Raw genomic sequence first — 19,605 nt, 5'->3', positions numbered from 1 at the left:
AAGGAAATATAACATAAGGTCATAAGACGTTAAAACAAGAAGTAGGGCAAGAAAGAGAAACAACAACAAAAAAATGTTCACAGCCTTATGCTTATAAACATACACACTACTATACATAAAACAGACAATTAATAGGAACCTGCTGTGTAATACAGGGAACTCTACTCAACGCTATGCAATGACCTGTGTTGGAAAAGAACCTAAAAATGAGTGGATATGTGTATAACTAATTTACCTGGCAATATACCTGAAACTAATACAACATTGTAAATCAACAGTATGCCAATAAACATTAAAAAATTAAAAGTGTTTAGAGGAAAGGAGAAACTGCAGCCCTTAACTTAACCAGGCCACACTGATTAAAGTAGATATTTCTAAGAAAGCAAAGTCAGTGTCACCTGGGATGATGGCCAGGGAGGAAGTCTGACTTCGCTGGGTTAAAAGAGCTTCTCCCAGACTGTGTAAAGGGCAGATAGATGGGGATGTCAAGGACCTTCCAGAAAAAGAAAAATGGGGGAACACAGAGATGGGGCTGTAAATAATACGGGCAGAAAGTAGTAAGAAAGAAAGGAAGTTGAGTGTGTAGGGCTGACTTAGAAGAATGCAGAAAAAGAAAAAAAAAAAAAGGAAAAGAGGCAAGACACTGCCTTTGTCACTTCATCATGGGTCTCTACCCTTGGCTTTGAAAAATGTAATTCTATCTTCCATATTTCACCCCCTCCTGGAATGCAGAACAAGAAAAAAAAAAAAAAAAAGAAATATGAATCAGGAGCTTTAGATGGCTTCTTTTCTTCCTCAGTGAGGAACCAGAACTTCTCAGATAAGGATGTGTAAAAGTCAGTCCATTAATAAGATGGACTTAAGGACCCGTATTAATGATGAGGGTATTCGGGCTGCAGACACTCACTTTTTAAATAACTTATACTAACCTCATTTTCCCATCTCTCTTATGATAGCAAATTTCTTTTTACAGGAATGTTTTTAGAGAAGTAATTTACTGGCACTTAATTACTAGTATTTAACCAATTCAACATTCCCTTTTCTAAGAGTCCATTAGGTTTCTATTACAATATTATACATTCTAATCAAATGTTGCTTTCTGCAAAGGTCTTCATTGTCAGTCTCCTCAAAGCAAAGTTTATCTGGACTATTAGACATTCTCTCTCTGCTTTGGTTGCACCAAATTAATTATTTATACCTAAGGTCCACCGCTTCAGAACTTGGGCATCTCAATATTTCTCCAGTGGATTATTAAGAATCTTTTTTAAAATAAAATCCTCATTTCCTAGTCTGTTTGATTGAGGTTAAACACAATAGTCTAGTGATTCTTGTTCGAAACAGTTCAATGTCATAAGATTCTCTCCTGGGTTTTATGGCAATGAACAAATTTGAAATAAATGAACCTTTCATTAAGAATGTCCTCACAGGGGAGAAGGGAAAAGGGCTTCTGACTTAAAAACTGTCTGCACCAGTCTAACAGAGTTATTAAAACAAATCTGATAGTATGCAGATTTTACTATTTATACAACAGGAATAATTGGAGATACAAAAGGGGCCTTAGGAGTTTCCAGCCCCCTTCCTTATTTTACAGATAAAGAAAAAGATCAACAGCCCTCAAAGAGCCTTTAGCTCATTGTGACTTGCTTGGTTCTAAAGGACACTTTCAGGTACTCATCAAAGGCATCCTTGAAGCAGTAAGAGAGGGCACGCATAGAGTCATACTCATGATTCTTCATTGCAAGCAACCAACTCTGCTCTGGCTTGTTGAGGTAGAAAAGGGCTTTATTAAAGATTATATCTCTAATAAAGTTCTTCCAGGGCTTCCCAGGTGGTGCTAGTTTTAAAGAATCTTCCTGCCAATGCAAGAGACCTAAAAGATGCAGGTTCAATCCCTGGGTCAGGCAGATTCCCAGGAAGAAGTGAAGTGAAGTGGAAGTCACTCAGTCATGTCTGACTCTTTGTGACCCCGTGGACTATACATAGTCCATGGAATTCTCCAGGCCAGAAAATTGGAGTGGGGAGCCTTTCCCGTCTCCAGGGCATCTTCCCAACCCAGGGATCAAACCCAGGTCTCCCCCATTGCAGGCAGATTTTTTTACCAGTTGAGCCACAAGGGAAGCCCAAAAGGTTAGGAAACGTCCCTGGGTGGGCTCGAACCACCAACCTCTAGGTTAAAAACCAAACATGCTTACGATTGTGCCACAGACACACCTGGAGGTAGGCATGGCAACCCACTGCAGTATTCTTGCCTGGAGAATCCCATGGACAGAGGAGCCTGGCCGGCTACAGTCCATAGAGTCCCAAAGAGTCAGACATGATTGAAGCGACTCACATACACACACGCACAAACACAGAAGTGTCCAGAGTTTCCAGTAAAGTCAAAGATACATAAGGGGCAGCCAAACAGAACAATGAGCAACCACATCATAGGGAATGGGGGAGTCACTGGGCAGCGTCCTCGCAGTTTAAAACCCATGACATTGGCATGACTCCCAACTCTAAGACTCACCAGTTCTGCTGGCAGGCATCTCCACCGCCATCCTCTCCAGAGAGGGATGGCCATACCAGTACCTCATCATGTTGCTCAATTCTCCATCCCACCTTGGGTGAGAACACCCGACGAGTGGGTCTAACCGCAAAGACTAGAAAATAAGCTTTTCAGCTTTTACCTTAGGGACGTGAGACTTTAAAAGAAATTCCCTAAACATAAGAAAGTAGGACAAATATTCACCAAGTTTCCCAAGACTAACAGAGCTTCTTTAAAAACCTTTGATTTCCACATGGGCATCTGGAAGGAAAAAATGACCTCCTTTCCCTAACTCCCCCCTGGAGAAGGAGATGGCAACCCACTCCAGTATTCTTGCCTGGAGAATTCCATGGACAGAGGAGCCTGGTGGGCTACAGTCCATGGGGTCCCAAAGATTTGGACATGACTGAGTAACTAACACTTTCCCTAAATCCACCCTCCTGCCCCAACCCTCACCAGTAATTTGGCTTCGAACACAGGTGTGACTCTGACATCCTTTAAAAGACAAAAAGTGCATTATTTCATTCTGTTCCTGGGACCTCACCTTGTTACACAAGCAGGCCAACCTACTGATCAGTCAACAGAGAGAAGGGGAGATTCTCCAAAATACACTTCATTGACTACGGCCCTTGACCTCTTTTTCTAATTATTTTTTTTAATTGAAAGTATAATTGATTTCTGCTTTATAACAAAGTGATTATACACACACACACACATATTCTTTTTTCATGTTCTTTTCCATTATAGTTTATCACAGGACACTGAATATAGCTTCCTGTACTATGCAGTAGTTGTTTATCCATTCTAAAGGTAATAGTTTGCATCTGCAAAACCCAAGCTCCCAATCCTTCCCTCCCCCACGGCAACCACAGGTCTGTTCTCTACGTCTGTGAGTCAGTTTCTGTTCTGTAGATAAAATTCATTTCTGTCATATTTTAGATTCCACATATAAGTGATATCACATCTTCACTTAGAATAATCATCTCTAGGTCCATCCAAGTTGCTGCCAATGGCATTATTTCACTCTTTTTTATGGCTGAGTAGTAGTCTGTTGTACATATGCAATCCATTCACCATGTAAAACAGCATGGAGGTTCACCAAAAGTATATAGAAGTGCCATACGATCCAGCAATCTCACTCACTCCAATATATCTGGATAAAAATATAATGCAAAAATGTACAAGCATCCCTATATTCACGGCAGCACTGTTCGTAATAGCCAAGACATGGCCCCTTGACCTTGACCTTTCTAATTCTAGCACCATCTTGATTCCTCAGTGACATAAAAACAATAAGATTGCCCAGCATGCAGTGGCTCAAGGCTACAATCTGTTAGTTGCTTGGCTTTGGGCTTTTAATTCTCAGACATTGAATTATTTTGAGGAGGTTGTTTACCTTGATGTGTGCAGAATTAGCCTTAGACACTAAGCCTTTACGGCAAGTTTTATTGTCCAAGGCAAATATAACCTGTTAAGATTTACAGGCTTTATTAACAGCAATAACCATTTTACAACCAACATCAGTAAATCAGGGTTTATTGAGAACTCTACAATTTTAATCTGTGGAAAACCATTAAAATGTCGGATTTTCATTGGACATAATTTCTAACTTTTATGAAAGATAGATTTTGCATTTAATTGTGGAGTATAAAAAAGTGCAGTGTGGGATAACGAATTGTTTTGAAAGGAGCAAATTGGTTTTAGCTAAACAACGGTGTCAAACACTAAAAAGCGGTCATCTTTAGTTAGAACTGCCCCAAGGTTGAGGTTAAAAGCAACTGTAGTGACAAATACATTCTAATACATCTCACAACGGGATGAGCTCATGGCATTTAGAAAACGCTGAATTATCATCCGCTCACATTTCAGGTATTTTCAGAAAAGCGTACAACTAATTATTTCATTTAAACCTATGTCTGCTGCCTGGTGAGTGCCTTCAAGTTTATATACCATGCTTGCTTTGGAGGTAGCACTAGTGGTACCTGCCAATGCAAGAGACCTAAGAGACGCAGGTTCGATCCCCGTGTTGGGCAGATCCCCTGGAGGAGGGCATGACAACCCACTTTCAGGATTCTTGCCTGGAGAATCCCCACGGACAGAGAAGTCTGGCAGGCTATAGTCCATAGTGTTGCAAAACATCAGATACAACTGAAGTGACTCAGCACGCGTGCATGCATACTAAAACTGGAATGATTCAGAAGATTAGCATGGCCCTGTGCGACAATGACACACGAGTTCATATTTTTGTTTGGAAGCTTCCTACAAAACTAAACACACTTTCAGCACATGATCCAGCAGTAATGCTCCTTGATATTTACCCAAATAAGCTGAAAATTTACGGCCACACAAAAACCCAAACATGGATATTTATATCAGCTTTATTCAGAATTACCAAATTTTGGAAACAACCTTGATGTCTTTCAGTAGGTGAATGAATAAATAAACCAAGTACATTCAAACAATGGAATGTCATCCAGTGCTACAAAAGAAATAGGCTATTAAGTCATGAAAAGACATGGGGGAAGCCCAAACACATGTTACTAAGTGAGAGACACCAACCTGAAAAGGCTACATGCTGTATGATTTCAACTATATGACATTCTGTAAAAGGAAAAACCATGAAGACAGTTAAAAAAAAAAATCAGACAGTGTGGGGAGAGAGGAATGAACAGAAGGAGCACACTAGGAAGTCAAGAGATACCCGGAGTAACAGGCAAATTTGGCCTTGGAGTACAAAATGAAGCAGGGCAAAGGCTAACAGAGTTTTGCCAAGAGAATGCACTGGTCACAGTAAATACCCTTTCCCAACAACACAAGAGAAAACTGTACACATAGACATCACCAGATGGTCAATACCAAAATCAGAATGATTATAATCTTGGCAGTCAAAAATGGAGAAGCTCTATACAGTCAGCAAACAAAAAGAGTGGGAGCTGACTGTGGCTCAGATCATGAACTCCTTATTACCAAATTCAGACTTAAAGAAAGGGAAAACTACTAGACCATTCAGGTATGATCTAAATCAAATCCCTTTTGATTATACAATGGAAGTGACAAATAGATTCAAGGGATTAGATCTGATAGACAGAGTACCTGAAGAACTATGGATGAAGGTTTGTGACATTGTACAGGAGACAGGGATCAAGACCATCCCCAAGAAAAAGAAATGCAAAAAGGCAAAATGGTTATCTGAGGAGGCCTTATAAATAGCTGTGAAAAGAAGAGAAGCTAAAGGCAAAGGAGAAAAGGAAAGATACACCCATATGAATGCAGAGTTTCAAATAGCAGCAAGGAGAGATAAGAAAGCCCTCCTCAGTAATCAGTGCAAAAAAAATAGAGGAAAACAATAGAATGGGAAAGATTAGAGATCTTTTCAAGAAAATTATAGATACCAAGGGAATATTTCATGCAAAGATAGGCACAATAAAGGACAGAAATGGTATGGACCTAACAGAAGCAGAAGATATTAAGAAGAGGGGGCAACAATACACAGAAGAATTATATAAAAAAAGATCTTCATGACCCAGATAGCCACAATGGTGTGATCACTCACCTAGAGCCAGACATCCTGGAATGTAAGTCAAGTGGGCCTTATGAAGCATCATTATGAACAAAGCTTGTGCAGGTGATGGAATTCCAGTTGAGCTATTTCAAATACTAAAGGTGACGCTGTTAAAGTGCTGCACTCAACATGCCAGTAAATTTGGAAAACTCCGTAGTGGCCACAGGACCGGAAAAGGTCAGTTTTCATCCCAGTCCCAAAGAAAGGCAATGCCAAAGAATGTTCAAACGACCACTCATCTCACATGCTAGCAAAGTATTGTTTAAAATTCTCTAAGCCAGGCTACAACAGTATGTGAACCATGAACTTCCAGATGTTCAAGTCGGGAGCCAGAGATCAATTGCCAACATCTGTTGAATCATCGAAAAGCAAGAGAGTTCGAGAAACACATCTACTTCTGCTTTATTGACTATGCCAAAGCCTTTGACTGTGTGAATCGCAACAAACTGTGGAAAATTCTTAAAGAGACGGGAATATCAGACCACCTGACCTGCCTCCCAAGAAATCTGTATCCAGGTCAGGAAAAAACCATTAGAACGACATGGAACAACAGACTGGTTCCAAATTGGGGAAGGAGTACGTCGAGGCTGTATATTGTAACTCTGCTTATTTAACTTATTTTCAGAATACATCATGTGAAATTCCGGGCTAGATAAGGTACATGCTGGAATCAAGATCGCTGGGAGAAATATGAACATTTCTCAGACACACAGATATGCAGATGACACCACCCTTATCCAAAAGCAAAGAAGAACTAAAGAGCCTCTTGATGAAAGTGAAAGAGGAGAGTGAAAAAGTTGGCTTAAAATTCAACATTCAGAAAATGTAGATCATGGCATCCAGTCCCATCACTTAATGGCAAATAGATGGGGAAACAATGGGAATGGTGAGAGAATTTATTTTGGGGGGGGTCTAAAATCACTGCTGAAACTCCAATACTTTGGTCACCTCATGCAAAGAGTTGACTCATTGGAAAAGACCCTGATGCTGGGAGGGATTGGGGGCAGGAGGAGAAGGGGATGACAGAGGATGAGATATGGCTGGGTGGCATCACCGACTCGATGGACATGAGTTTGAGTAAACTCTGAGAGTTGATGATGGACAGGGAGGCCTGGTGTGCTGCGATTCATGGGGTCACAAAGAGTTGGACAAGACTGAGCGACTGAATTGAATTGAACTGAAAATCACTGCAGATGGTGACTACTGCCATAAAATTAAAAGACGCTTGCTCCTTGGAAGAAAAGCTATGACTAACATAGACAGCTTATTAAAAAACAGAGACATTACTTTGTCAACAAAGGTCCGTCTAGTCAAGGCTATGGTTTTTCCAGTAGTCACGTATGTATGTGAAAGTTGGACTATAAAGAAAGCTGAGTGCCAAAGAATTGATGTTTTTTAACTGTGGTGTTGGAGAAGACTCTTGAGAGTCCCTTGGACTGCAAGGAGATCCAACCAGTCCATCCTAAAAGAGATCAGTCCTGGGTGTTCAGCGGAAGGACTGATGTTGAAGCCGAAACTCCAATACTTTGGCCACCTGATGTGAAGGACTCACTGGAAAAGACCCTGATGCTGGGAAAGATTGAAGGTGGGAGGAGAACGGAATGACAGAGGATGAGATGGTTGGACGGAATCACCGACTCAATGGACATGAGTTTGAGTAAGCTCTGGGAGTTGGTGATGGACAGGGAAGCCTCGCAAGCTGCAGTCCATGGGGTTGCAGAGTCAGACACGACTGAGTGACTGAATTGAACTGAATGCCATTCATAAGATTCTCCAAGGGATACGGTAAAACCACAGATAGTTACCAGCTTCTGTAAATAAGTAAAATAACCATTTATTTCCTCCACGCACTAGATTGTGTGCGCTCAGATGCTAAGTCCTGTCCAACTTTTTCGTGACTCCATGGATTGCAGCCTGCCAGGCTCCTCTTTCTATGGGTTTCTCCAGACAAGAATATTGGACTGTGCTGTCATTTCCTTCTCCAGGAGTCTTCCTGCCCCAGGGATGGAAACCTTATCTCCTGCATTCATAGGCAGATTCTTCACCACTGAGCCACCAGGGAAGCCCATAAAAGATTATATGTATTAGATAACAAGAGAGAAAGGCAGGAAGCATTCTGGTGCCTTCATCCTCTGATGAACTTGAAATGCATGAAAATGGCACAGGCTAAGAGGAAGATCTCATGGGCTGCCTGGGGACAGGAGGGGTGGTCCTAGCAGCATCCTTCTCCATGAGGCTGAAAGTGTGTTACAAATCTCAAGCGTTTTCAGTTTCAATCTGCATCCTTAACTGTAATGGAACCCTACATCTTCCTCTGAGAAGCAACGTTCACGATGCTTTATAAAAGAAGAAAATGAGAAGGAAGAACTGAAGCCACAATCCTCTCTACTATTTATTTAGTACTAGAAACTGTGCTAGATGTCTTGCATATTCTTGGGTTTTCTTCGTCTTTGGCTGGAGCAATCCTACAGGAAAAGCGTTCCTCTTTTCAGATGAGGACTCCGAGGTTCAGGGTGGCCAGTATTTGCCACAAGTCATAGTGTTAGGAGGTGCTAGTCAGGGTCGGGCCACAGTTTGATTCCAAAATCCTTACTTTCCCTCCATTATGCCACACTAAGAATCCTCAGTTCTCTACCATTTCCAGACTCCATGACTATATCCCAGGAGAGAGAACCTGGTGATACAGACATCATTATGCACTTATGAGGATACAACTGGGGCCCTTTATGACAATGAGATCTTTTGGGGTCGTGGCCAAATGTGGGGAGAGTTTAATAAGGGTGGAGACTACCTGTATTCTCTCTTCTTCATATGCCCCCTTTCCTTCCCCTCCGAGGCACCCTCTCTGCAACTGAAGACATTCAGTACTTTCTGTTTCCTAAGACCGCACCCAACCCAGGCTCCTGGTCCCTGGGAGCATAGGGGCTCCAGGACTGCCTGGCCCCCAGAGTCTCTCTTCCCTCAGTGTTCATAAGTTTTATCGCCAGATGACCTATTTCAAACAAAGAAGCACATCAATTACAAAAACTTTAGGATGAGCATATCAGCTGGAAGAGATTTCAAAGAAAAAAACTATTTCTCAGGATAGACTGTCAGGCAGCAGAACAAGAAGATATGTTATTGCTGGCCTAGGGGTCCCAAGCTTCCAAAAAGGCTTTGCAGAAGCTAACCAACCTACCATCTCACTAACAAACACCAATAGCACAGAGAGGAAAAGTCTAAGCTTTAAGGTTTGACTGACTCCTTGATCCGAAAGCTTGGACAAGTTCCTGTAAGATGGACATGAAACTACCAAGAGCTTTCCAGCATCTCCTAGCCATCTTCTGCAAATTAAATTAAAATCAGAAAAGACTACTTAACACAGTACCTGGCACACAGAGGCACTCTTTCTATTCTTATGCAAAGCACTTTGTCTGGTCATCTAGATGAAGTTGGTTGCCAAGTATGTTCTATCTTACAGAGAGGAGACAGAGGTGTCTTGTGAAAATAAGACTTGCTCCCAAGGTTCCTTTCAATGTGCCAAGCAGGACACCTCCTATTCTACCGCAGGACAAAACCAGCTGGTACATCAGTTGGTTGTGCCTGGACCAATCACCAGCTGTGACTGGACCCATCAGTCACAACTCCTTCTAGTGATGACCTCTGGGGCCCCACGGGAGGTGGGCAGGATGGGAACCAGTGGTACAGTGGAGTGGGTGGGACACAACCTGCTCAGAGAAGGTAACTTTGACTGATGATATTTCACAGTGACGATTATGTAACTGATCAATTTCCAAGCACAGTTTCTGGTTACCACCATTCTGAAGAGTCATTAATATTAGGATACTCGAATGACTAAGAGGTCAGTAAGCACAAAAATACTCTGCAATCTGAAGGCCCCATGACAGGCACTGGCAGACATCCCCCCCAAACCCCACCAAGAGACCCTGACCATGGAAGGTATGAACATCTTCACCTTCCTTCTCTATCTGTATCCATCTCTCTCACAGCTTTCTTCTCTAGATTGACCTGCACATCAACAAAAACACAAAAGTTGGTGGTAATAACTAGTGTGCAAGCTATTGCTGAAACTATAGAGCTATAAATATCAGTGCACAGATATAGGTAGTATTCATCTCATAAATAAGTGAAATTTCAAAGTAACCCAAGTGTTTGGAACCCAGATGCTTTCCGACCTTAAGAAGATGCTATAAAAGCTTGTTAGGGCCCCACACCAGCCATTAACCCACAGTGCAGCTGAAACATTCTCCATATTCATCCATAATACAAAAGGAAGAAAACAAAGCTTCCCCTCTTCAGCTCAGAATTTCTGTTTTAAATCAAACTACAGTCACAGCTGTTCCTTGAAATGGCCCTCTTTCAGCCAGCCTGGCTCTGAAATTTATTTCTAATGATGCCTATGTGCTTAAAAATAAAAGAGTATTAATATGTCAAGGGGGAGTGGGAAGTGGACTGAGTTTAAGAGTGGCCCCCTCTGTCCAAATTTCAACCCTACACATAACCTATGCATGTGACCTTATTTGGAAATAGGGTCATTGTAGCGGTACTGTGACGAAGAAGATTAACACAAGGCATTACTGGATTGAGGTTGACTCTCATCCAGTGATTCATGTTCTTGTAAGAGGAAAATTCATACATATATATATAGAGAGAGAGACTTCCCTGGTGGTTCAGTGGCTAAGACTTCATGCTCCCAATGCAGGAGGCCCGGGTTTGATCCTCAGTCTTGAACTAGATTCCACATGCCCCACCTAAGAGTTTGCAGGACACAACTGAAGATCCCCAAAAATCTCCCACACCACCACCAAAATCAGAGGTCCTGATGCCGCATCTAAGACTCTGCACAGTCAAATAAATAAATTTTTAAAAAGAAAGTGATAAAAAAGATACAGAGAGAATAGTACCTATTTGAAGATGGAGGCAGAGTCTGTAGTGATGTATCTACACACCGAGGGCAGCAAGGATTGTCAGAAACCACCAGAATCTAAGAGACAAGCTCGTTTTCCAGAGCCCCCAGGAAACTAACCCTGCCTGCGCCCTACTTCAGACTTCTCGCCTCCAGAACTGTGAGAGAATTCAGTTTGACTGTTTGAAATCCCAATATGTAGTCATTTGTCACAGCAGCCCCAGGAAACTAATCCAGGAAGTAAATACCTACCACTGTAGAAATCTGGCAGGAGGGGAAGTACCAGAAAAGAAAATACACTTTCTTACTGAGAAGTCTGTATTTATTGTGTTCCTCCTTCCCCTGGCCAAGAACTCTCCCAAATACTGTTTTCATTGACATCAGGGTGTGTGACTACTGGAAGTTTTTCACATACTGTTCGGCTCCTGTGGTTACAGCTGAAAATCACATCAGAATGGGGTGGGGAGTGATGGGGGAGGAGGGAGGCCCACGAGAAAGGGGACACACACACACACACACACACACACACGTGCTTAGTTGCCCAGCTGTGTCCAACTCTCTGTGACCCCATGGACTGTAACCTACCAGGCTCCTCTGTTTATGGGAATTCTCTAGGCAAGAATACTGGAGTGGGCTACCATGCCCTTCTCCAGGGGATCTTTCCAACCCAGGGATCAAGCCCAGGTTTTCTGTATTGCAGGCAGATTCTTTACCATCTAAGCTACCATACAGCTCAACAGGTGTTTGTGATATAGCAGAAAGTAATACAACATCGTAAAGCCACTATGCATGCGTGCTGAGTCGTGTCCTGCTCTTTGCGAACCTATGGATGGTAGTCCACCAGGCTCCTCTGTCCATGGGATTCTCCAGACAAGAATACTGGAGTGGGTTGCCATTCTCTTTTGCAGGGTATCTTCTCTACCCAGGATCAAACCCGCATCTCCTGCGTCTCCTGCATTGGCAGGCAGAATCTTTACCACTGAGCCTCCTGGGAAGCCCTATACTCCAAAAACAAATAAACAAAGGAAACATATAAAGATGGAAAAAGGAACTGAGCCAATAGAGACAACTCATTTCAAGGACAGTGTTGGGGCAAGAAAGGTGGAGGGATGTTTCAAGAGATGCTTCCAAATTCAACCCAAGTTCAGCCTTTCCCAGGTATTGAGTTGGCCAAAAGATTAATTTGGGTTTTTGGATGGAAAACCTGAATGAATCTTTCGGCCAACCCCACTATTGACCAGCTAGGAATGCTGCTTGCTTCCTAGAGGCTAATCCTTTCTTAACAGGAATCCTCCCTCCCAACCATGGCCCCAAAGAGCCTTGAAGTCCTTATAATTCCTAAATCCCTGAGCTCTCTGGGAAGATACTTCAATGTGTGTGTGCACGTGTACAAACTCATGGACATTTTTATATATCAAGGCATATTTTCCCTTTCGGCTCTTACCCTACCAGGTTACACATTGCTTACCTTTCTCTTCTCTGTTCTTTATTTTTTACTTGTGTCTTCAAAGACCAAGTGAAGAATGACTTATACCCATTTTCTAACACTCAGGAGAAAAAACGAAAACAAGAGTCTAGTGGATTTCAGTTTTGTCTGGGTTGAGTCCTAGTACTACCTCCAATATTCAGGAATAAAGGCAGGAAACTACTTTTCATTCATATTCAACAGATATTTATTGGACACCTGGATGTGAAAAGCACTCTTTTCTGTTCTGGGGATAAAGCGATAAAAAAATAAACATCAGACTTCCATGGAGGTTCAGTGATTTTAAAACTCTGTGCTAGTTTCATTCTTTTACAAGTGGTTGACCAGTTTTCCCAGCACCACTTGTTAAAGAGGTTGTCTTTTTTCCATTGTATATCCTTGCCTCCTTTGTCGAAGATAAGGTGTCCATAGGTTCGTGGCTGATTCATGTCAATGTATGACAAAACCCACTACAATATTGTAAAGTAATTAGCCTCCAACTAATAAAAATAAATGGAAATAAAAAAAAAAAAAAGACTCTCTGCTTCTAATGCAAAGGATGCAGGTTTGATCCCTGGTCAAACACATTCCGTGTAGCATGGCCAAACAAACAAAATTCTCCTTATGGAGCTTAAATTCTAATAGGAAATAAGTTGAATAAATACAGTATGGTTGTGCTAAGAGCTAAGGAGTTAATAAATGCAGAGAAAGGGGCTTGAAAGTATACAAGGAGGGTAAGGAAGCAACACTGTCATCAGAGAGCCCTTAACAGGCCTCACTGAGCAGGAGGTCTCTGAGCAAGCCCTGAAGGAAGGGAAGAAACAATGGAGCAACTGGGGAAGAGCGTTCCAGCAGAGGGGTCAGCATGTGCAAAGGTCCTGAGGCAGGCATATGGCTGGTGCGGCTATTGAAGAGTGAGGAGGCTAATGTGGCTACAGCAGGGCTGGAAATTGAACAACAACAAATGAGGTCAGAGGTAAGAGCCGGCTAGATTATCCTAGACCACATAAGGCATGAAAGAGGACTTTTCTCTGAGTGTTCTGAGGAACTTTGGGAAGACTGAACAGAGTTATGACTTAAATGGGTGCAAGATCTTTGGTGGGTCATTGATCTGAGTATCAGTTTTTTTGCCCCTAAAATGGAAAGGCCATGCCAAGTAAATATCTAAGCTCTCTTCTAGGTGTAAAAATTGATTTTTAGATATCTAGAGAATGTTTGGTTCCCACAGAACAGATAATAAAACCATGACCTTCTGCCCATCTTCACTGCTCTCTGGTGCTTCAAAGTTGACACAGTGACCCAGCCCAGGCTTGGAAGGGAGCCTGGTTATGAGAGATGATGCGATTATAGCAAACGCCTGGGACCTGAGTGAGTCCCCCAGGAACACGTGGGGTATCCTCAATGATACTGACATTCACCCGGCCCTCTAACACCCAGCCATCTGTTCCCCGCCTCGGCAATCCAGGGCACTCTCTGTACAGAACAAGGCAGTGGCCAAAGGAGATCAAATATGTGTTTGCTTCCCATTAAATACAAATCTAAAAATAAGCATTTTCCTTTCTCATCATTTCGCATCACGCATGGAGAGTTCACTTTAATTTTTAAGTCCGTTTACTTCATTTCAGGGAAGTTTTGGAGCTTTGAATAGAATCCACCCTGCAGGCTTCTTGCCTGGATCAGCAAGTCTGTCTGTTTTTGGATCCCCTTGATACTTTTTACTCCTCTGCCCTTCCAAAAGCAAAATCCCACAGCAATGCACAACAAAGTTTCCTCTTGTTTTAATATCTCTACTTCTCAATGAGGAAACCAGGACTCTCAGGAGCTTCTCCTAGCTGCTCAGAGCAGAATCACAGCTGGCCTCTCTACTGTTTGACTCAGACCTACGTTTGCATATGTATTGGGTTGGCTAAAACATTTGTTCAGGTTTTTCCATCAGCTTATACAGGAAAACCCGAATGAAGTTTTCAGCCAACCCCAAAACAGGACTTTACCAAGCAAGCTTTGTACTTCTGAATAAACCCCACAGTATTATCTTAATACCCATATTATTAGTCAATCAGAACCTCTTTTAATAGTGACTTAAAGAACACCATCCCTACCAGCACAGTGTGTTATTAATGACAATTATAGTCTAAGCGTATGAGAGAAGCTTCTAGAAACCCAGCAAGGAGCAAAACTATGACGACTCTGGATTCCGACCACCTCACTGTGAACAACAGGTAACTGATCAGAGATCTGGGACCTCCAACACTCTGTGTTCCCCACGCCAGAGCAGCGCCTAAAATATAACAAATACTCCAGGAATGTCTGTTTCGTAAGCAAATGAAGGAAAAGTGCAAACACCCGTGAAGCTTGGCACTGGAGCCCGACCTCCTCCTTTCCACACTTTTCTCACATGACTTTGCCTGTTAGATGGATCTAGAAACCAGTGTACAGAGCAGAGTGCCCAGGGTGATGGATGGAGAGCGCAGAGCATGCGTCTGCATCACCGAGGTCCCCAGCAGGAAGCGCACAGAACAATTTCCACCCAAATTGGCTGGCAAGAGCCTAAGAAATCAGAGGAGAGACAGTTTCCTCTTCCAGCTTATTTCCATCAGCCGCGTCACCATCTTTAGCGGTTGGGTCCAGGCAGCGAGAAGGCCCGGCCCAGGCTGGCTTCGGTCTCCTGTGAACACAGAGGACTCAGTCCCTGCTCTTGGGGACTGGCCTGGTCTTACCTCCGCAGCAGGAACTCCCTCCGGCGGCCGGCAGTGTAGCACAATCATGCCTTCGATGGGTACCTCCCTTCCCTGTGGGTCTTGCTCAAAGTTCTTCCGTAAATCTGCAAAGAATGGGAAAGATATGACACTTTGCTCTGGGGTCAGAAAAATCCACATTTGCTCCAAAGATGATAAAACAGTGAGCTTAATGTCACAATCTAGACACACACACACACACACACACACACACACACACACACATCCTGGTTTCAGGAGTTCCAGAATCTAAGAATCCTTTTCCTGAATATTCACAAACACACTTCAAATAAGCCTTAACCAAACTGTCCCTAATGTTCTCTACTGATATGATGGATAGAAGATTTACTAGGAGAGCAGGAAAGAAAAAACTCATTACTTCATGAGTCTTTGCTAGCATTATCTACTTAGCATCTGATAAAACACTTGGTCTAATAAATTGCCATCCACAGCTATTATGCAGCTGAGGTGCACGTGATTTTTTTTTTATTAACTAAAGAATGCATTATTAATTTGTAACCTCTGCATTCCCTTCGCCCTCTAGGGAGCTCTAGAAGATGGTAATAAGAGTGTGATTACCTATTAGTATTTTATTTGTAACCAGGGAGAAGAGGCAACATTCAACCACAACAAAATCTATAACCTAGCCAACCAAACATATAATTAAAAAATACAACGCCCTCCAGTCCAGCAACAACACTGGGCATCCATGTAGCGTCTTTCTTGGAAGACTCCAGGCCCTTTGCAAACAAGCTGCACCATTAACCTTTTACACGTAGATGGGTGACCCTTGGAGGGGTTAATTGGCTTGCCAGCGGTCACAGAGAATATCAACGCCAGGGATGGCGAAGAATTTACCGTGTGTCCAGACATTAGTCTCTGAGTACTCACCAGCAAATCTTTTTCAGGGAAAAGGACACACACGGGGACAGTTGAGAAAGAGAGAAAGACTATTATTTGCATGGCTTTCCACTTAAGCATATGCTTCATTAACAAGAGTGGGAGTTGGCCTCTACTTCTTTTGGAGGTGTCATAACAACACTTTGATAATTTAACCTCACAAGCTTATTTCTGCTGTCATTTGAAAGCCTGGGATAGTGGAGTGAAGACAGTTTGACAAGCCTTCCTCAAGACCTCCCCCTCCCTCCCGGACAATGTATTTTTCTTCAACCGAGGATCTCAAATTACAGGCTGTGGATTTATTGATTTAATTTTCTTTAGTGCTTACAATAACATGAAATATGTTCTCTGTAAAGAGCAGAGCTTCAGAATCAGTTACATCTGTATAAACGGTATAAATACATTAAACTTGCTTTTAGCAAGTCAGAAACACGCCACGAATAACAAGCCCAGCAATCCATGTATTCCCTTTCTTTGGAATTTTACTCTTCATGTTTTCCCTCCCAGAGGCGACTGATGTCTTTTGTCAGCTAGGCTGTCTATTTGGAGATCATCGTGAGTGTATGTGAAACCAAGGATCTTACAAGGACTCACACTGTAGGCAAGTGGCAGGATCTATTTTCCCATCTCTCTGCTGTCCTCCCAAACTGTAAAGCCAAGCTTCCTTCTATTAGAGATCTGTAAATTGTCACTGCAGATCTGCAAATTGCCACAGCCTTTATGATTCAGGATTTCTAATTCCAAGTTTGAGGAAGTTCACATAATTGATAACAAAACTATGAGTTATGGGGATGTGAATAAGCCCTGGAATGAAAAATCTCATGTTTCCTGCATAATTGGACCACAAATTCTCCTTTGCTCTCCCACAAAGGATCACGGAGTCAAAAATCCCCTTTTCGGGAATGTCCATGGTGGTTCAGTGGTTTAGAATCTGTGCTGCAATGCAGAGGATGTGGGTTCAATCCCTGGTAGGGGAACTAAGATCCCGCACGCCATGGGAAAACTAAGCAGGTGGACTACAACTACTGAGCCTGCACACCAAAAAAAAGATCTCACAGAATGCAAAGAAGATCCTATGTGCCACAACCAAGGCCTGATGCAGCCAAACCAATCAATAAATAAATGTTTAAAAAATCCTCATTCCTTATGACTAATTTACTCATCAGGGCTACAGTCAACCCCCTTATTCATGGGCGATATAGTCCAAGAACCCAGTGGATGCCTGAAACCACAGACAGTACCAAATCCTATATATCCTGTTTTTTTTTTCCTATGCATTCAATCCCTATGATAAAGTTCAATTTATAAAGCAGGCCCAGTAAGAGATCAACACTACTAAGACTAAAATAGAACAATTATAACAGTATACTGTAATAAATGTTACATGAATATAGTCTCTCTCAAAATATCTTACTGGACAAATTGAACGCTTTTCCATCTTAACTAAGCACTTCAGTGTGGTGGCTTTTAGTTTGAGCAGCGACAGTAAAACTAACATAGATTTCTTTTCCCTTCTTCACAATTTTATGGAGAGAAGATTCATGCTGACCACAGATCTTAAGAAGCTCAGCATATAATTTTTTCTTTTTCCTTACTAAATCCTTGTTAAGAACTTCCACTTTTTCAGTTAAAGAAAGCACTTTTCAGCATTTCTTTGGTGTCCCTGAATTTCCAGCATCACTACCCTTACGCGTTGGGTCCATTATTAATTAAAACAAGGGTTACTTGAACACAAGTACTGTCATACCAGGACAGTTGATCCAATAACCAAGACAGCAACTAAGATTAATGCGCAGGACACGCTGGATGAAGAGATGATTCACTTCCTGGGCAGGATGCAGCTGGATGGCAGGAGATTTCATCCTGCTACTCGGCACAGCACATGACTTAAAACTTGTGAATTGTTTATTTCTGAATTTTTCCATTGAATATTTTCAGACTAAGGTTGACTGTGGGTAACTGAAACCACAGATAAGAGAGATGACTCTGTATTGAAATGAGGCTGTTGCCAAGTGTGGGTGACTCTTACATGACACATCAGTTTGCTAATGGAAAGAAACGGTGGTATTTTTGTGCCTAATTCTGTTGGGTTTGTTTGCCACTTTTTCCTCTTCTTTGATTGTTTTGTTTTCGAAAAGGAACTCTTACCCAGGGCTGCTACACAATGATTGCAGTTTTGACAACACCAAATAATCTGCATTCAACCCAATGAAGCACAGAAAACAGACAATGGGAATTTCTATTTTGTCTTATACTATTTCTATTTTGTCTTCTATTTCCTTTCTTTGCTCACTTGAAATGGAAATGGTAACAAAATGCAGAGTTTTTGGGTATTTCCACACATCAGCGAATGAGAAGAAACTAGAGTGAAGTCATTTTCCCTCCACACCCTCACCTGCTTAAGGAAGTAGGTAAGCAAATATAAAGAAAGGAAAACCCTGAGGATTTCTCTGGTCCAGTGGCTAAGACTCGGTGCTCCCAAAGCAGGGGGTCTGGGTTCAATCCCTGGTCAGGGAACTAGATCCCATGTCCCGCAACTGAGAGATTCCACATGCTGCAACAGAGACCTGGAGCAGCCAGTTAAATAAATCTTAAAAAAAAAAAAAAAAAAAAGGAAGGAAAATCCTGTATTGACACTGGGATATAGGAAAGAGTATTGTCTATAAGCAAGAAGCTAGGAGAAATTTCTTTTTGATCTCATACAGTCAGGATCAGATTGAAGAAAGGACCCACACAACACCCTGATCTTTCCAACTGACATTGGCAATCACTGTTGAAGTTTTCCAACAAGAAGCATATATCCACTTCTAAATGTGGAGATAGGAAGGTTAAAAGCAGAAGACAGAGGGCCAGGCAACAACTGTGGTGTCATAAACATGGATCCAACTCATCAAAGGCAGCTCATCACAGACCAGGTATCACAATGAATAAGAAACCCGAGCGTCAGAGTTCTGGTTTGTGCCTTATACTGGTGGCAGAACTCTGGTACTTTTGATTCCCAAGGAGGACAAACATACCAGACTAATTCCAGATTGCTACTAAGTATACCAAAATTTATACAAATAAATTCTTAGACATAGAAGTATATGATTTCAGCTCTACCTACGATTCTCACCATAGGCCACTCAATCTAGTTTTGCTGTTTGTTTGTTTAGGCTTTTTGTTTCTGATTTTGTATTTTTCTTGACCCTGCCAGGCAGCTTGCAGGATATTAGTCCTCGACCAGGGATTGAACCCAGGCTCCTGGCAGTGAAAAATATATAGAGTCCTAACCACTGGACCACCAGGGAATTCCTGACAACTTCTGAATTGGCAAGCTAGATACTTTTATCACCTATGCTAGTTCCAAGGCGTGAAAGGTTCACAGAGAAAATTGTGTCAATTCCAAAAGTAAGAAAAACATCCCCAGTCTTGTAAAAAGAATAAGACTACAAATGAAGGAGACAAACCATAGAACTGAAATGGCTTCCTCTAAGACTGGAAACAAGAGGCACTTTTGGAGAACTTCTA

General features: G+C 42.1%; 1 protein-coding gene across 3 annotated transcripts in view; it reads right to left on the bottom strand.

Moving 5' to 3' along the window:
- UNC5D (unc-5 netrin receptor D) overlaps positions 1-19,605 on the bottom strand; it is a 607,527-nt gene that overhangs the window by 209,483 nt on the left and 378,439 nt on the right. For all 3 annotated transcript variants that reach the window (XM_065947397.1, XM_065947399.1, XM_065947398.1), the window contains exon 4: positions 15,178-15,281. In XM_065947397.1, the coding sequence (XP_065803469.1) occupies positions 15,178-15,281 (104 nt within the window). The remainder of the gene's footprint in view (positions 1-15,177; positions 15,282-19,605) is intronic.

The sequence above is a fragment of the Muntiacus reevesi genome, chromosome 10 (assembly GCF_963930625.1).
Source record: "Muntiacus reevesi chromosome 10, mMunRee1.1, whole genome shotgun sequence".
Taxonomy (NCBI): domain Eukaryota; kingdom Metazoa; phylum Chordata; class Mammalia; order Artiodactyla; family Cervidae; genus Muntiacus; species Muntiacus reevesi.
This window is presented reverse-complemented; position numbering and strand designations above follow the sequence as displayed.